This window comes from Manduca sexta, chromosome 24 (genome assembly GCF_014839805.1).
Source record: "Manduca sexta isolate Smith_Timp_Sample1 chromosome 24, JHU_Msex_v1.0, whole genome shotgun sequence".
In the NCBI taxonomy this organism is placed as follows: Eukaryota; Metazoa; Arthropoda; class Insecta; order Lepidoptera; family Sphingidae; genus Manduca; species Manduca sexta.
In genome coordinates this window covers 13485275-13504616 of record NC_051138.1, presented here as the reverse complement: position 1 = coordinate 13504616, position 19342 = coordinate 13485275, and the positions used below count along the sequence as shown (strand labels likewise).

Genomic DNA, 19342 nt, shown 5'->3' with positions numbered 1-19342 from the left:
CGTTTAAAATGGAAAACGTTAGAGATTAACATCTTGTTTTATGTTGCAAATTATCATTGTTGGAATCTGAACAAAGCAATTTTACATCACAGTAATTTTTCTACGTAATGTACAATCTGATTTCCCTAACATTGAAAGATATTAGTTATTTTTTATGTAATTTGAAGGTTATGGTCGCGCAGAAGCCGGCAAGAGACTAACAATATAACAAACATAAAATGGCAGCAATTTGCCATTGCCACTTATTTAGGTGAGTGTGAAAACAGAATATGGTTGCCTATATTCTGTTTTCACACTCACTATTATTGTGAAACTTAGAAAGGTTTTTCTTTATTGTTGCCAAAGGCAGACGAGCTGACGGCCTACCTGATGGTAAGTGGTTACCGTTCATCAACATGACATGGACCATGTACATTTTAACTAACAGCCGATTGTAATAAACTATTCCAGTCGTTTCTTTTGATCAATTGAGGTAATAGACCGAACAGAATTAAGATTTTTTGGTGTATAAATTACATTTCGCTTGATTTATTGAGATCGGAACGAAAATTTAGATTGAGCACGTTAGTTGTAATCAAACGTTCATAGATAAAAAAATCGAGAGTAGATTATATGCAAGTTGGTCAATTTGTGTTACAGCAACTTTTGTAGTACTTCAAATTATCAAGTCTTTATCGTCGCTTTGTATCAACGTATTCAATTGTTAATTCCATTTCCTCTTATATTACAATTTGGAAACGAATAAATACCAAATGATCATTAATAATAACATCGGAGAATTTTATCAATAGTCAACAAAATAAAAAAATTTGCAGGTTTCTGATACACCATAAAATTACACTGATGTAAATAATACGAAAAAAAATTACATCGCTTTAAAAACAGTCAATCCAAATGGTTTCTGACGTACTAAAACTGCATTATCTAGAATTAAAATAAAACCTTTAAACAAAACAAAATATGCAAATAAACACAAATAAATAAAAAACGATTTAATTTGCATATTTAATTTCTGTAGAACGAACGGTAACAAGTTTCGTGAAATCTGCGAATTACTATGCAGCTAGCTCGTTGTAATTTACAAGCTTGATTTTAACATCACGTAGTATGAGAACGTAGATTTTATAATCTGTAAAATTTTGAGTAATCACTGTAATATTATTATGTAAATTAATTCTTATAAAACAAATATATTCTTTAGCCCAGATTAAACATTGAAACATAATGCAATCAAAATTACCAAACCCAAGATATGGTAGGAAGCAATCTTATTCCTACCAAGCACAAATTACAACCCAAACAAATTTCCTTTACTTTTTGTAATTTAAGACACGTATTTTGATATGACCCTGTCCAAGTCCAATTATACTGCCAATCCAATGAAGAGATAAGGAGCAGGGATAACAGATATCGAAACCGAATTAGGCGGAACTACCAACAAAGGTCGGGCTTAGAATTTATTTTGAATTGATTACTTATATTTTGGGTAACGAATCAATCGGCTAGACTCGACTTAAAAAGTAAATAATAATATTATAAGTCATACTTGTATAGTAGGATTAACTCCTGCTTTTAAACCTCCGGCGCTTTTATATTCGAGCGTGGGTTGAGTTCGAGCAAGCATAATTACTACTATCTTCTGGTTAGATACAGACATTTTCTCCCATGGCATGTCGTATACGGTTTGTGGAATATCAAAGGTCTGAAAAATCAATCCATATAAAGTCACAAAAGGTCAAATTTGATTTGTCGAATCCAGCAATTTCTTAGTATTTAACTGGATGATGTGTAAAAGTTTGAACGTAGCATACAAGTCCAATAAGTAATTATTATTCTGACTGACTTAAATAAAATACAAAATCACTTTCTTTGGTACCGTACAGCCTATGTATAATGCGGTTTATAATTTCAAGAATTTATACTAATTTAACAATAAACTCAGAAATCTTGTCATCGTCAAAAAGTGCTGAAATATTCATCCAAACTAATTTATGTTGTGTTGATCATAGAACCATCTTCTCGCAATACGTAAATAGATCATGAAATAAATTGAAGTTTATATTTGAAGGCTTGATTAGTAGGTAATATATAGGTTTAAATGTTTCCAACCTATGTCGTACCTGTCTACGTACTTCTTCCAAAATTAAAGTCATAACAATAAGTCCGCCCATGAAGACTAGCAGCATCACACCGTACATCAGCTTATTTTCCTTATCCTGTAAATATACAGACAACTAACTTTTATCTGTGGCTTCGTCCGCGTGAAACGTTTTTCCGAGATAAAAGACCCACTTTAGGTATATTTAATAATAATAATAATATCAGCCCTGTATTATATACTTGCCCACTGCTGAGCACGGGCCTCCTCTACTACTGAGAGGGATTAGGCCTTAGTCCGCCACGCTGGCCTAGTGCGGATTGGTAGACTTCACACACCTTCGAAATTCCTACAGAGAACTTCTCAGATGTGCAGGTTTCCTCACGATGTTTTCCTTCATCGTTAAAGCGAACGATAAATTCACAAAGAATTCACACATGACTTTAGAAAAGTCAGAGGTGTGTGCCCTTGGGATTTGAACCTGCGGACATTCGTCTCGGCAGTCCGTTCCACACCCAACTAGGCTATCGCCCGTCTAGCCAGCGATATAGGTATATTTACCCGAGATAAATTAATAAATAAATTTTAAATTAAGTAACCAAACAACAACCTTCTTGATTTTTAAATATAATAGATGTTTGTCGTTTACCTTATTTTATGTATAGGTACTTATAATAAAGTTATATTTTGACCCAAACGTCCTTAGGGGGGGCGCTAAAGAACTAATTTACTCTCCTCGAGTTTTTTGTGTATCGGACTCCGCATCCATCACCGGAGGAGATCTGCGAATGGGATTATATTTCCCCGGCTTAACGACCGCAGGGGTTTGGAGCAAAGTTGGGAGTAGATTTTCATTATTCATTATATTTGATATTGGGGATAGAGAAGTCTGGAGGAAGAAAAGGAACGTTCTTAGGATGGGCGTAGGGAAGGAGGCCAGGAAATGTTCGCGAGCCCTCGTAGTCCTCAATGTATAATGCCTACTAAAAGGTACATAGGTACAGTGCCGGCCCTAAACGACGCGAGTGTCCAGGCGAAAGCAAAAAGAAACAGACGCGAGGCCCCGGGCAGAGGAAAAAACGTTCCCCTGTTTTAACAGTTTCGTCGGTAAGAACGTAAAAAAAGGTCCTGCGAGGGACCGCGCGAGGCCTTGGGCGCTTGCCCGATTCGCCTCCCCAAGGCCGCCTCTGCATAGGTACACACTGAACTGTCCCCCCGTGCATGGGCGTGCATTCGGTGTATATGATACAATATTGGTACTTACTCCAAGCATCAAATGATATAGCAACAGACTATCGGCAATCAAATTGTATAAATAGTTCCCAGTAACATTTATGCCAAATGCTCTTTCTATTTCACCGAAAATTCTAGAAATAAAGAAATTATCAAAACGACTCGTACTATTTTAAATGGTATAAAATGAAATATGTACCTAAGTAGGCCATTAGATAATCAAGCAGATATTGATTCAATCAGTGCCCTATGCTTGAGTGAGGGCATTTGACTGTGTATTATAATATCGATTGATAAATATTCAGATTTTTACATTAAAATCTTAATCTAGATTGAATGAACGCTTGATTTACTATAAGATGCCTTTCATATTAAAATGAAATACTCAACTTTAATACAAAACAATGATATCTAATTACTTCAACAAGCCCGCGTTTCGTCTCATCATCACTCAAATTTTGAGATATATTTGTCTTGATTAAATGCTTTAAAGACTTAATATGGCCAATTAGATGAAAAACGATAGAATAGTTTATTGTATCATAAGAAGTGACTACAATACAACCAAGAGCGATGAGTGTGGAATTTGCAATATGAGTAATGACCCAATATTTATACTCGTGTTCGTAATCAAATGGTAACCACATATAAAAGCAGGTTTTTAATGGTATTTCCTTATTTTCTATAGCTTTGCTGTTCTTCAAGTTGAAGACTATGGGCACAATCGTCCACAGAGCCCAATCTACGACGAGGAACACAAAGAAGAAAGTTGCTAGATATCTTGAATATTTTTCGACCTCCACAGCCCTCTAAAACATGAATAAATGCGAAACATATAAATGTATATTTAAAAAATTGATGTGAAGGAACAACTGTCGGAAATATTATGACTAATAAATTATCTAGAGTTAAATATAAGTTTTAACACTTTTAAGTATTTAGAAACATTTTATTTAAATTTATCACTGTAGTCTTTTCAGTTGTAGATGTAATATGTGTTTTATTAAGAATATCTATTTGTTAACTTACTTGTTTCATGTAAGAATTTGAACCGAAATTGCACAAGTGAATTTCTTGCAAAAATGTTTTCATCAAGCGTCTGTAAGATTCCTTTTGAGCTGACAATACTTTTGTCTGAAATAGGGTTTCAGAAACATAATACTGTCCGTCCTCGTTACATAAACTCTTATAGTTGATGTTTTAAAATAAACCAACTGGATCCTAAACATATCTTTAAACATAGTTCAAAATCGAAACGATTTATTAAAACTATTATTATACTAGCTTTTGCCCGCGGCTCCGCCCGCGTTATAAAGTTTTTCAGGCTAAAGATTTCCGTTATAAAAGTAGTAGTTTCCCGGGAGCCTATGTTCTTTCCAGGGTCTCAAACTGTCTCCATACCAAATTTCATCTTAATACGTTGGGTAGTTTTTGAGCTTAACACGTTCAGACAGACAGATGCAGCGGGGAACTTTGTTTTATAATATATTTTTTAGAACTTTTAAAGTGGAACAATCCCGTCATACATCAATGTTGCATAACTTTAACCGTTTACGCAGCGTAGGCAACGGAAGCTCTCAAAACTTATAATTTTCCCCGTTTTTGCAACATGTTTCATTACTGCTCCGCTCCTATTGGTCATAGCGTGATGATATATGACTTTGAGCACTCCACAAACAAAGGACTATTCAACGCAAAAAGAATTTTTCATTTCGAATCGGTAGTTCCTGAGATTAGTCATTACTGCTCCGCTCCTATTAAATATAGCGTGATGATACATAGCCTATAGCACTCCACGAACAAAGGGCTATCCAACGCAAAAAGAATTTTTCAGTTTGGACCGGTATTGCCTGAGATTATCCATTACTGCTCCGCACCTTTTGGGTATAGCGTGATGATATATAGCCTATAGCACTCCACGAACAAAGGGCTATCCAACGCAAAAATAATTTTTCAGTTTGGACCGGTATTTCCTGAGATTAGCCATTACTGCTCCGCTCCTGTTGGGTATAGCGTAATGATATATAGCCTATAGCACTCCACGAACAAAGGGCTATCCAACGCAAAAAGAATTTTTCGGTTTGGACCGGTAGTTCCCGAGATTAGCGCGTTCAAACAAACAAACAAACTCTTCAGCTTTATATAATAGTATAGATTAATATAATGTCTACAAAATAAACACACCAATATTAATCAATTAAGTACTCACCAATATCAAAAACGTTATGGGTACAATGGTAAATATAGTACCATGAGTGGAAAAGGCAATGTTGTTCCAACGGGTGTAAATATACAACATTTGTAATGTAACGCAAATCGGGGTGAAGATAATAACCGTATAGTGCACGATGCAAAGAAAGAATTTCACCAATTTAGGAAACTTGTAATCCCACAATTCATACCAATAGAGACCCGCTATTGAAAGAGTGAAGGAGAGGACTTTATAAAAAAGCTGCTTTTTGGGTGGTTGTCTGAAAATTTAATTTGTTTTATAATATAAGACATGTATTATAGACTGTTCTGCTGCTGGGTACGGGCCTCCTATACTACAGAGAGGAATTAGGCCTTAGACCACCACATTGGTCTAGTGCGGATTGGTAGACTTTATACCTACAAAATTCTTATAGAGAACTTCTAAGGTATGCAGGTTTCTTAACGATGTTTTCCTTCACTGTTAACGCAAGCGATAATTTACAAAGAATACACACATGATTTTAGAAGTCAACTGGGCTATCGCCGCTTTGCTCTGAATTTATTTGGCAATACAAATTTATGATGATGATGATGTTGAATACGAATTTATGAATCAAATTCGAATATAATAAGGTTCACCGATTTTTATGATCACCCTCTTGTTTTTGCATAATTTGGTCAATGTGAGCAATTGTGTTCGGTTCAATTCTAATATCAAACAGCATTTTGTGCGAGTTATTTAGTCACCATTTTACTAGAATTTAGAATAGATGGTTGTAAAATAATTGGACGTATAGAAACAGAATTTGTAAGAAGGTGGTTTGGTGAAACTAATCCAAATTCTTTTTGGAGATGACCAAACCTTTTTTTTATAAATTATAAAATAATTTTATAAAATATATAAGTTCAATATTTACTGAAGGTATAACTCGTCCATCATTTTTACAACGTACCGCTTTCTTTGAATTCTGTTTGTAAACTAACAATGTAATGATTCTGTATACATAATGATTTTCGATTACAAAGTTAGCAAATTGCGTTTTATTGCGATTGTCTTTAGGGTTACATGAAAGTCACATTTAATGTATTGTCACTTTTTTTTAACATCTTCTAACAAAATACGATTTTCAAAAACACGATTCAAGTGAGTAAGAAAAAAGTTAGTTTATTATAACGCCAGTCCTCCCTGTCGGCAAAAGAAAGCAAGGTTCTTACTTAAAGGCAGTGGCGGCCCTAAACAACGCGTGGCCCCAGGCGAAAGCAAAAAGAAACAGACGGGAGGCCCCGGGCAGAGTAAAAAAACATTCCCCTGTTTTATCAGTTTCGTCGGTAAGAACGTAAAAAAAAGGTTCTGCAAGGCACCACGCGAGGCCTCTGTAAGCGCGAAGCCCCGGGCGCTTCTCCGGTTCGCCTCCCCCAAAGGCCGCCTTTGCTTAAAGGTCTCCCATCCTTACGCAACCATATGTGTGTTCACAAAATTTCATAATTATTATAATATCAGCCTTGTATTATATATTGTCCTCAGTCCTACTGCTGAGTACGGGCCTCCTCTACTGCTGAGAGGGATTAGGCCTTAGTTTACCTCGCTGTCCTACTGCAGTTTGGTAGACTTTATATACCTACAAAATTCTTTTATAGAACTTTTAAGGTATGCAGGTTTCTTGACAGTGTGATGACAAATAATACACACATGATTTTAGAAGTGTATGCCCATGGGTTTTGAACCTGCGGACATTCCTCAAAATTATTATAATTTATTAATTTATCAAAAAAAATATAAAAATAAATATTGTCGACTTAACCACAGTTTCGACCTCCCTATCCCTCATGTCATCGAAAATGAGCAATCTATAAACCCCCTCATCCCCATTTAGTGCTTTCGTAACACTTGAACCATCATCATCATCTCAGCCACAGGAAGTCCACTGCGGAACATAGGCCTCCCCCGAGGATCTCCACGTCGACCTGTTGGAAGCGGCCTGCATCCAGCGACTTCCTGCGACCCTAGCCAGGTCGTCCGTCCACCTTGTAGAACACTTGAACCGCCCCTTCCTAATTTACAACAAGTAACTACTACAGAAACTCGTTCTCGTTTAAAGAAAATATTTTTTTCTTTAAACGAGAACGAGTTTTATTGCTTGAAATAATTTAAAACAGACTGTCACATTCATTTCTATTTCAGTCGACGATTTTAAGAATATCTTTTAAAGAGACAAAGCAAATATTTTTATTGCAGGAAGCGGTCAGTTTCAAGAAATTATAAATAGAAGTAGATTCGCTTCGTAGATATCGTTGTAGACAGTAAGAAGCCTAACTTATTTATTTTTACTAAGTCTTTCTTACCTAGTACTCTTTGTCCTTTGTATAACAGTTTTTAATTCAATACCTGTACAATGTCGGCAGACAATACCTACTTCATTGTTCTTAAAAATATTAAAAGTATATTACCATCGATATATATGTACTACGTACTAGATTTGGCGTTTCGAACCTTCACTGTGTTCAAATGAATTGAACTGTAATCCATTCAAACTGACTTTAGTATGGTCAATATTGACAGCTTTTTGGATGTGTACGTAATGGCGCTTGTGATATAAGAACTCGAGTCTAAGTGTTAACCTGGATTTGAATAAAAAAGATTGGCCAAATAAGTCAAATTATGTGTTGTTCAAGTGAATAAATAGGTTATAACAGCGACGTTTTGGTTGCCATTTTAGTTCAGATTTTGAACAAGTGGTTTATAAGGACGTTCGTGTCTATAGAATATACGTCAGTGTATATTACTTAATATTTACTTAGAGTAAAATATATTAACTACATAGATTATAATGTTATCTATGATCATACAGTTATTCAGAAAGTTTGCTTTTCTGATAGCAACTTTTGATGAATTTTAAATATTAAAAAAAACATAAATAAATAATTTGATTTTATTTGATTTGAAAAAAAAAATTTTTGCAGAGGCAAATTAGTACAGTATTAACTTGCAACAGTAAATACATAACATGACGCGGTTCTATTCTATCGCGTGATACGCCATTTACTTCGCTCTCTTGAATTTTCGAATATTTGCGCGTTACCTTTTGGGTTTACTCGCTCCCATTGGCTTATCTCGCATGTAATGTCATCGGCGGCCAATGAAAGTGAATTCCCGAAGTAACCCGAGGTTTAATCCGAAGATGGTTATCCCCGTTGCATTTATTATGCATGTATTTAATATCATTTTGTAGCTAATATCTACTTATAACAAAACAAATTCAAATAAGTATAATGTGATACAAAAAATGACGGGGCCGCGCACCGCACAGTCCACGGTGTATCGTGGTCGCGTTACGGAGCGCTTGTGTCATGTCGGTGTGCGCCGACGTGCGGGCGCCGGCCGAACAGCGGCGCGTCGCCAGCACGGCCCATTATTGGCTAGCGGAGCGGCAGGATTACGGCGGGAATTTACTCCCGGTTTAAACGCGCGCTACATTTTTTTTTCCTTCTTTTTTTGTATTTAAATATTTTGTCTGCTACAAATTCTTTAGAATATTAACGTAGCGAGCTATTGCAATGCATTTAAAAATCTATTGTATATATCAGTTCAATCTGAATTGCTTCACCGCCATAATGTGTACTAATAGTAAGTATTGTCGCTCTCTAGTATCTCAGGATTTTTGCTTTACGGGTGTTCACTGTCGAAACCATCAAAATAAAATATACATATTTTGTGTTTATATTTTTTTATTATTTAACTAGATTGGTTTTGATGTAATTCTTATTATTTTATTTAGAAATAATTGTTAATCTTAGAAATTATTTTACTGATGGTAGGTCTCTCATATATGAAACTGCCTGGGTGCGCAAACCGCAATGTCTATTTCTGCCGCTAAGCAACTGAATGTAGTAACTACTGGACATAATAAGACTTAACGTCTCATGTCTCATGATGGCGAGCGCAGTGGAATATCAAACAATACTTTATAATTCAAATAATGGATGGTACTTCTACTGTTAATGGACGGTCGTATCGCTAACCATCAGGCGAACGGCAAGCTCATCTCGACGTTCAAAGTAATGAAAAAAAATTATTAAACTAGTATAGAAGTAAAAGTTAAATTCTTTAGTTAACTTTATTGTCTAGAATCTAGATCAATGTGAGAACCTTGTAGATGATACATGGGTTTTGAGTTGCAGCAAGCTGATAACTTGCGTAGGTAGAATAGTGACGGCTGTAGAATTATTAGATAAATTCAGTAAAGGTCGTAGGAAATCCCTGGATGCAGGCCGCTTCTAAATGGTTGGTCTGAAAAAAATCGTTTAAGGAAGTCTATGTTCAGCAAGAGACTTCCAAAGGTTGATGACGATATTCGTTATCATCTGTTATAGTTTTTTCAATACTGTGTTACTCTACTAGCTCCTAATCGCTCTGGCGACCTAAAAGTCTGTTTCTGGGATAAGATACTTTAGGTTATATATAGCTTTAAATAAGAAAAACAAATATGTTTCATAGTAGTAGATTGGAGTTGTTGTATGGATAGTAAGGCTCTTGGTGATTTAAAAGGAATATCATATAATATAAAAGAAAATTACGGGCAAAGAAAATCATTTAACTCCCCCTTTGCCAGTTTTTGCTAAAATGAAAAAAAAAAACAAAACATTCAACATTGTAAAACGTCTAGTACATGATTTTAACTGATTACTTATACACAGTCAAATTAGTGGATTTGTTAAATTGAATCCCGCGAACAAAGAGATAAATCTTTTAAGATCTATTTTTGTGTTAGCCTAAAAATATGAATTTCTCAAACATTAAGCAGTAGGTAAATCTTAACCAAAAATACAGGAGAAAGTAATGTTTAAATTGTTTAAAAAAATTGTAATATATTTCTACGTAAAAAATATTCAAAGTCCCCAAAGCTGTAGCCAACTAAGATGTTTTATTCAAAACTGACGACAGGTGTTCCTAACAACACAAAAGTAGCGCTGTCCTGTTTTGTAATAAATATTGTAGGATTTTTTTTTGCCCGGAGTAAGTTATGTACTTAAGAATTTACTACAGACACTAGAACATTTTGTTTAAAAAAAACATTTAAATTCTTAATGATTAAGACCTAAGTTGAATGGTTTTCGTAGTAGGGAAACCTCTTAAATCAAATAACTCTTGTAATGATATCAGTTCAAAAACCATAAAACATTAAAATAAAACTATTTTGCAGATTTAGTCGCGGTTTTTATGTTATAATCCGCAAAATTGTTTTATATTAATATCTAAAATTCGCGTAAACATAATAAATTATTAGACTTAATAAAATGTATACGGAACTCAACAACAATAAAATAGAACATTTAAACTTCAAAAGGTTTTATTGAAAACGAAATTGCAAATTCCTTTTGTTGTTGACTTATAATTATCTAATGCCATAATAATTGAAAGCCTTTCGAGGGCATTAGGTAATGATATTATGTCAACAAGCTTCTAATTTATAAAACTACTGCAGACTATGTGAAACATTTTTTTCCGCATACTCGTTTTGCACGTGAGAAATATAAATTGATGAGCTGTTTGTTTACTTTCCTCCCTTGTATTTATCATGTACTTGGTAATTTAAGTAAAGCAAAACTGTAATTTCCTTTCAATTTGTTGACTTATAATTATCTAATAACTTTGAAAGGTTTTCAATGGCATTATATAATTATAAGTTAAAGGAATTGCAGTTCTGTTTTGCTTAAATTATCAAGTACACGATAATAACAAGGGAAGAAAGTAAACAAACAGCTCAGCAATTTATATTTCTCACGTGCAAAACGAGTATGCGGAAATATAGTTTAAAATGCTGTAGATTCATAAATAAGAAACTTATATATTATATTATTCCACAACGAACTCCTTTAATATGTTTTTCACTCTTTTTATCAGACAACGTTACATAATTCATTATTTTGGTGCTAACGTTCCACTTTTTTTCCATATAGAAGGCACACACACCTATTTTTTAATATTTTCACGATTTAATTTTATAAGAAGTTGCAATGAAGAAAATTTAACAAATAAAACTTTTTACTGTTACTGAAGTTTCTAATTTAGACAAAACACGCGTGAGTGCCTTCTAATATGGAAAAAATGGAACGTTAGCACCATAATAATGAATAATGTAACGTTGTCCAGTAAAAGGGTGCAAACATATTGAAAGAAACCGTTATGGAATAGTATCGTAAATAGTAAAAATGAGAGAAAACATTAATGGTAAAGAACCAGTTAACATAGGGCGATGAAAATAAAGAAGTGTTAATAAGAATATAACATTTTAAACATAGCTTTAAAAAGTTTTATACGACACTTTGAATATTAAAAAAAACCTTCCTGTGATTAAAATCCGTAAATTAAAATTTTAAAGCGTGTAGATATTGTAGCAACAAATTACATTCTAGATTTAATCATGACGTAGTATGAAAACATAGATTTGATTATCTGAAACAATTATAAAATTAAAAATTTAGGCTGCGGAAAAGATACAATTGCTATTACGCATCGATATATATGTACTACGCACTAGATTTGGCGTTCACTGTGTTCAACTGAATTGAACTGCAATCCATTCAAACTGACTGTAGTATGATCAATATTGACAGCTTGTGGTTGTGTACGGAGTGGCGCTCATGATATAAGAACGCGAGTCTAAGTGCAAACCGGGATTTGAATTAAAAATATTAGTCAAATAAATAAAATTATTTGTTGTTCAAGTGATAAATAGATTATAACAGTGACATTTTGGTTGCCATTTTAGTTCAGCTTTTGAACAAATAGTTTATATCTCAGTTTATACGGACTTTCGTGTCTATAGGATATACGTCAATGCCATTATGAGATGCTATTACGATAGTCATTAGATAAAGTCACCGCGTAGACGATATCAACTTCTTCCATCAAACACAAGACAAAATGACGTGAACGAGCTGCCAATTTTTCGTTCATACATTATTTATGTAGCAGTTGTTTTGACTAAATCGCTCTAATTTGCTAGTATTTTCTAAATTCAAATTTATGCTTCAATCAATACAAATCCAAGAACAACTTATTTATTGCAATTGAAGTAGTCTTATAAGTCTCCTTTTTAACAAACCATCTAATATCCATAAATAAGCTAGAGAGATATCCTATACCTCTTACTGAAATAAAACGTAAGACATCGGTCAATCCAATAATAAAACATACCGACAGAGCTGGCTGGACCCCGGCTTTCATACCACACGCGGCGCGGAATTCAAGATCCGGCTGTGTTCTGAACAACAACAGCATTACTGTCTTTTGATTCGACACAGACATCCTTTGCCACGGTATACTGTAAACTACTTCCGATAAGTCGCTATTCTGGAATAAAAATATGTTTTATAATCACTTTTGAACATCTATGAGTGAATTTAGAGACTTTCCCGCCTTCACACCCATCACTAAAACTCCTGCAAAGCATGATCAGCAGTGGCTCGAATTTTATGACACCGAGTAGTGCCACTTTTTGGCATGCCGGTAAATGAACAAGTTAGACACCTGATCTACTTTACTCGTATACACCCCAATGCCAAAGGAATTATGCATTGCCAGCCTTGAAATATTTATTTAAAGTAAAATAAATAATATCTATACAATAGTAGTCAGTGGCATCTAAATTAAGCCGCTCATATATCTTGAGCTGAATGATGCATGAGATGCTTATAAATTAATTTATAATTCATTTCCCTGAAAGTAAATGAATAGATGAGGAAGGGAAGAGGTTATATAGGCCCTTGGTAATTACATATAATACAATTTGTTGACCTAATACTTACTTGACGCTTTATTTCTTCCAACACCACCGACAACATAATGAGACTGCCTAAATAAATCACCAACATCAATCCATACTTAACAAAATTTTCCATATCCTGTAAAGAAAGCACTTTATCCATGAAATTGTATGATAAACATGGCTATAAACTAAACTAGGGTACCTATATATTGTATTAATCGTAGATAGGAATAAGGAAAAAGCAAATCAATCGAGTAGCATGCTGGTCTAGTCATTCCATTGTAATAAAAAAGAAAGCTGGGAAGTTAGTCGTGTCTTGGTATGTAATTGTAACCAATACCTAAATTGAGAACTATAGGTCTGCAGCCTGCCATTGACTAAAATCTGGTGGATCAATACTAAATTATCTTAAAAAACATGTCCTTAGCCTCTCAGTTGTGTATGTGCTGTAAACTGTGTATGTATGGGTTAAATTCCCTCGACTCGTCAAATATATAAAAACAATACTTACGCCTTTCATCATTTGATACAAACATAGCCCATCTTCAAATAAATTTTGCAAATAATTTGCCGCGACGTTTATTCCAAAAGCGTTCTGCACATTTTTAAAGGTCCTGAAAATTTTGTTATTTATGTTTTAGTAGAAAATAGACATATAAGAACAATGACTTACTTTATAATAATTGATCATCTCATCTTCTGTAAATATCTATCTGCTAAAGAAACGCGTTTCTAATCTTTAATAATAACAGTTTTTTTTTAATTCTTCCGTAATCACAATCACCATTAGATATGACCTACATAAGTGTTTAAAAGGCAATTAAAAGAACAACATTGGCATTTAAGACAATTTCTTCTGATCCATTTAATAATTATATACGCAAATACGATATTCGATTAAATTTTGTTATTTATTTTAATTTAATATTTACGTCGTATAAATTCTGACACAGAAATATTAAAATTCAGTCAAAATCAAAAAGTTACGTCATTCATTTCCACTTGAATGGATAAGTGTCAAGAAACGTCATCTTAACCCATTCACCACAATGACATTCTTATTGCTCTATGTTGTATTTTAGCATAAAATTAGCATTAAGTAACAAGAAGACACCCCTAAATACTCACGTAATTATGAAAGAATGATACTTGATAGTATCAACAAGGAACTCTTTCGCCTTTTCATCGGTAAAATCATCGGCTAATTTCGTTCGAAAATTATGTTTCAGAATATAGATGTGGCCAACTATATGGTACACTATTATCATATTTAGACAGTCAAACGTTATAATAACTGTTATGGCTGTTACTCCTAGATATACGCACACAGTGTGAATTATCAAGTAATTTCGAAGATTGTGATGATATTCAAGAGGCGTCCACAAATATATATAATATTGAAAATCCTGAGTTTTATTTAAAATTGCATCAATGTTCCTTATGTTGTACAGCGTTGGTTGAAGCATCCAAGCACTCCAGCAAATGTAGAGAAAGAATGTTAGAAACCAGGTGGTGAAACGCGACAAAAATTCAACTTGTTTCACTTTCTAAAAACAAAATGATCATTTATTTTTGATTGTTCTAGTTTTAATTCAATTAATTTTGACTTGATTTTTTAATTAATTTTGATAAAATAATATAATTATAAAATAATTTTTTGTTCATTATTTTGAAATTGTGGATTTTTCATTTATTTGCTGTCTTGATCTTTTGATTGTAATAGATTCACAAAATGATTGTGATAACTGAATACAAATTTGATATAGTTTGAAATCAGCAGTTACAAATATTAAATACTTTATTATAGCCAGTTTAACTACTGGACACAGTAAGACTTAACATCTCATGTCACAGTATGGCGAGCGCAGTGGAATACCAAACAATACTTTGTAATTCAAGGTTTTGGATGGTGTTTCTACTATTTATATGCGGTCTTATTGCTTGCCACCAAGCGAACGGCAAACTAGTCTCGTCATTCAAAGCAATGGAAAAAAAAGTAATACTTGCCGTTTTCACATACTCCGAGTCTTTGTTCCTCACGTAACAGTTGTAAATATGAATTTTGTCCATGAATGCTTTCATAACTTTCTCATAACTCTTTAACTTTGCCGTTTCTGCTTTTACCTAAAATAGTAATGAACAATAATCTTAGAAACATTAACATTAGTGAAGTCGGTTAAAAAAGCAAGAATTTTTAATACTTATGCAGGTCAATTTTAATTACATTGCCAAATGAAACCACATATTCATATACCTCAGCTCACCTTGTGCAAAATATAATCCATGAATAACAACTGTTTCTATTAATAATCCCGATTTCGGGTTTTCTGTTTATTGTATCATTTTGGAGTTTAGTGCGGATACGGTTTGTGCAAGTATATTTCTGACTGAAAGTATGATGTTACCGCTTCTACAGATTCTCTTCGTGTAGTTAGAAGTGGCATTAGAAAACATAACTTACACATTTTATTACTCTATGGTCAGAATAAGTCAGGGTAAAGTGTTGTCAAGAAGACATGTGTAATATGGTTTCATTTATTAACCCAACTTCACAATGACTCTATATAAAAAATATGAGAAGATAATTTCCATAAAAAAATAAACATTGGAAATCAATTCAATTATAATAAGACATAATTCATATGCGATTAGTCCTCTAAATAGGAATCTGTATTTTAGTCTCTCTCAAGATAATAAAAAACAAATATTGCTTTTCAGCTGTCTCGTAAAAATCGAAAATGCCTAGGTCGATTTGTATAATTTTTAATTGGTTTTGTTTGCTGTTGTTATAGGGTGTTTTTTAAAAAAAAAACTTGAAATAATACCAAAGGACAGCATAACAATTGAAAAACTCAAAATAGGTAATATTGTATAGAATTTAACACCTTCAAATTACTTTTCAACGATCACTCTCCGTCAATTGTGCACCGATTTTGATTTTCTTTTTACGTTCGTGTCTTTTTATTAATTAATTTCATTTGTATGGGATTTTGGATTTCGAAGATGTAAAAGGGACTTCTTCAAAATCATACAGGATTACAACGATATTTTTTGTGTTAAGTCTTAATACAGCCTTATTAATGCTTTGACATTAAGAATAGCATTGGTTAAACATGAACTTCAAAGACGCGGAAGAGAATTCCTCAAAATCAAAGAAGATATTGATAATTATTTTTGTATTGGGTTCAACATACTACCATAATAAAGAATATTATTATTTGAACTTCAGCTGTCTTTATTAAAGGGATTTCTAAATTCTATGAATAATATTTTCCATTGCAGTAATGTAAACCAATTCTTAAAAAATTTATACATTTCTTAAAACATTTTTAGTAGCTAAGTTTATTTGTTAAATAGTTAATTATAGGCACCATATCTAGTGACACTGTAGATATGTTTAAAAATTACATAATTTTACTGAGTTGACACGTCTTCGTGTATAAATTTTGTCAAATAATTGCAATATTTTCCAAGTATAAGATTGAATTATTTAAATACGTTTTTTAACGGCAAATAATTGTATGCGTAAAGATCGGATCTCAAAGAATATACGTGTTTTGACAAATTTGAATAAATATGCCTGAAGTACTTTTTACTTAATAATACCACATAGCTTTAAAATTTATATAAAACAGTAAATACTCAAATAAAATAAATAAATTTGCACGATGATAATCCGGATCTTCCACGGAACGGTGAAATACAGGTAAGTATTCTGTGTATTAGCAAACATAACTTACTTTTCGGAATCACTCGCGCGAAGTAGAGTGTAGAAAACTAGATGGGGTCGCAGCGAATGTCAGAAAACAAAAATAATATACTATTTATATTATAATAAGAAAACAAAGTAAGGTGTCCTTTAAAAACATTTTAAATTACGACATTAAATTCTTTTCTATAAATACATAATTTGGATATTCAAAGATATCTGTAATATAAAAATGAATCGCTGAATGTGTTGCTAAGCGCAAATCTCGAGAGCAGCTGAACCGATTTCGCTAATTCTTTTTTTATAATATTCCTTGAAGTACGAGAATGGTTCTTAGGAGACAAAAATAAAAAACAATTGCCTGAACAAGTCTATAAACAACACTTTTCTATATTCCCATACAAAAGACTCATAATAATACTTAAAAGTCAATTTGAACTTTAATACCATACCATAAAGTTTAAGTGTTAGTGGAGGGGTTCCGGTAAGGCAAAACAATTGAGTGACGTTAGTATCGTATAAATATTAATGTCAATATTTGTCAATATTTATTCGATGGAAAGAATTTTAAGTGATTTATAATTTTTATTTTTCGACATAATGTAATTGTTGACTTATCAACTTTCTTTTAATCTTCTTTTATCTTACTAGCTGACCCGATTTCTCGAATAGCAGAATAAGTATTAAAAAAAAATAAAAAATTGAAGAATCGACTGTTAGGCGGTACGAAGTTCGCTGGGTCAGCTAGTCTTAGAATAAAATACAAAACTTTACTGTTTTTATATACGATAATTTACCAATGTAGGGGATTGGTTATGGATATAAACATGTTTCTGGGTAACTTAACTTAATAAATTATCCTGGTACTTGCGTCCCTTATATTAACCTAATACATGTTTATATATGAGATTTTTGTGGTAGTAACTTTTTAAAGAATAAAAATTATAACTTACCGCCACTAAATAGCCGACAGGAGTTATAGTTAAAATAACTATGAGTACAGAAGAACTCAACGTATTGAAGTTTAGCACCATGAACACACTTTGCGATAGGCATACCACCTTACCGAATGTTCTTACAGAATGTCTCTGCAAGAAGTAAAGCCACGCTAACCATTTTGATATCTTGTATTGTGGACCCCACCATTCCATCTGACATGTTCCGAATATAGTAGATATGTGCCCTAATATTGTGTAGAATAATTGGGTTCTTGGTGGTTGTCTGTAAAGATCATATTAAATTTATTGAAGCTTCATACATACGTAAACACTAATATCTTTTATCTCCAAAGGGTTAGGCAGAGGCGCCACCAGAACACTAATACAGTCATTTTCCGCCATGGTGCGACTAGACGGATGATTATTTTACCATGTCTAGCACAAATTCTACTCATCGGCAGATACTTATTGCGGGATTAAATAAAACATTGTAAACCCGTTGAGAAAAAATGCGAAATAGTAGTAAAATTTCAAACATGTTTTCTTTACCGCCAATTTAGAATAATATAAAATAGTACCTGCTGGAGTGGAACAATGCGAAACAAACATTGGTTATTATAAAAAGGAATAACCTAATTTGATTTTAAGTAGCTCATTTAAAAACTACAAGTAACAAAATTTCATTATGCATTTGTTTTACGTAGTGCTCAAAATTTAAAATATTGTCACCAATATGAAAAGTTTGATATCATCAAACATAACTCAATTTCAATAAAACACCTTCATAAAAATACTTACAAATAGTAATCCTGCCCCATGTCTCTGACAGCTGGCAATTGAACATCAGAATGAAGGTGGTGTGAGGCGTTGCGAGATATTTATGTTTATATCGTGAGACGCTAGGTATCCATTACCACTTCCATACACCGTTTCCATATTTCCACTTTTATGCCAGTTGTTTATGTTATCTCATGGATATTTAGTGCAGAGAATCGCTTGAGGAAATATGTTTCTTTTTCAAGGTCAAAATATATATATTTTTGGACAAGTTAGTTATGAACAGTGATATTTCTTTTTGAGTGGTTGAAGTCAATAGTTTAAGATGACTGGTCCAATTTATTACTTTAACCAGTCCCTGATCTTAATGTCACAAAAAATAATATTTACACGTGAATAACCTTTATTAAATGTGGATAATAATTGATAATTTTTAAACAAAAACAATAAGAATATTTTAAATGCAACCTGTATAGTGTATGACGAAATAATAAGGATATATGAATTATAACCTGTGTTGTATATGACAATACCAACTCTTACGAAGTAAATTGCCAACAACAAATTGTGCCATGTCTATTGTCTAAAGATGATGAGGATTAGATTTGTTGAAGATGTTAATAAT

General features: G+C 33.0%; 2 protein-coding genes across 2 annotated transcripts; both read right to left on the bottom strand.

Moving 5' to 3' along the window:
- Nucleotides 1–1009: 1009 nt before the first annotated feature.
- Nucleotides 1010–6464, bottom strand: LOC115450261. Its single transcript, XM_030178262.2, has 8 exons — nt 6442–6464; nt 5541–5802; nt 4361–4465; nt 3722–4140; nt 3363–3465; nt 2121–2216; nt 1547–1702; nt 1010–1129 (listed from the first exon to the last, which is right to left on the bottom strand). The coding sequence occupies exons 1-8, from the start codon at nt 6462–6464 to the stop codon at nt 1079–1081; spliced, it is 1215 nt and encodes a 404-aa protein (XP_030034122.1). The 3' UTR covers nt 1010–1078.
- A 4682-nt stretch (nt 6465–11146) lies between these two features.
- LOC115450260 lies at nt 11147–18787 on the bottom strand. The gene is made up of 8 exons (XM_030178260.1): nt 18739–18787; nt 17956–18223; nt 15301–15417; nt 14422–14840; nt 13805–13907; nt 13334–13429; nt 12723–12878; nt 11147–11978 (listed from the first exon to the last, which is right to left on the bottom strand). Exons 1-8 carry the CDS (start codon nt 18756–18758, stop codon nt 11928–11930), a joined length of 1230 nt encoding a protein of 409 aa, XP_030034120.1. The 5' UTR covers nt 18759–18787; the 3' UTR covers nt 11147–11927.
- Nucleotides 18788–19342: the final 555 nt, after the last annotated feature.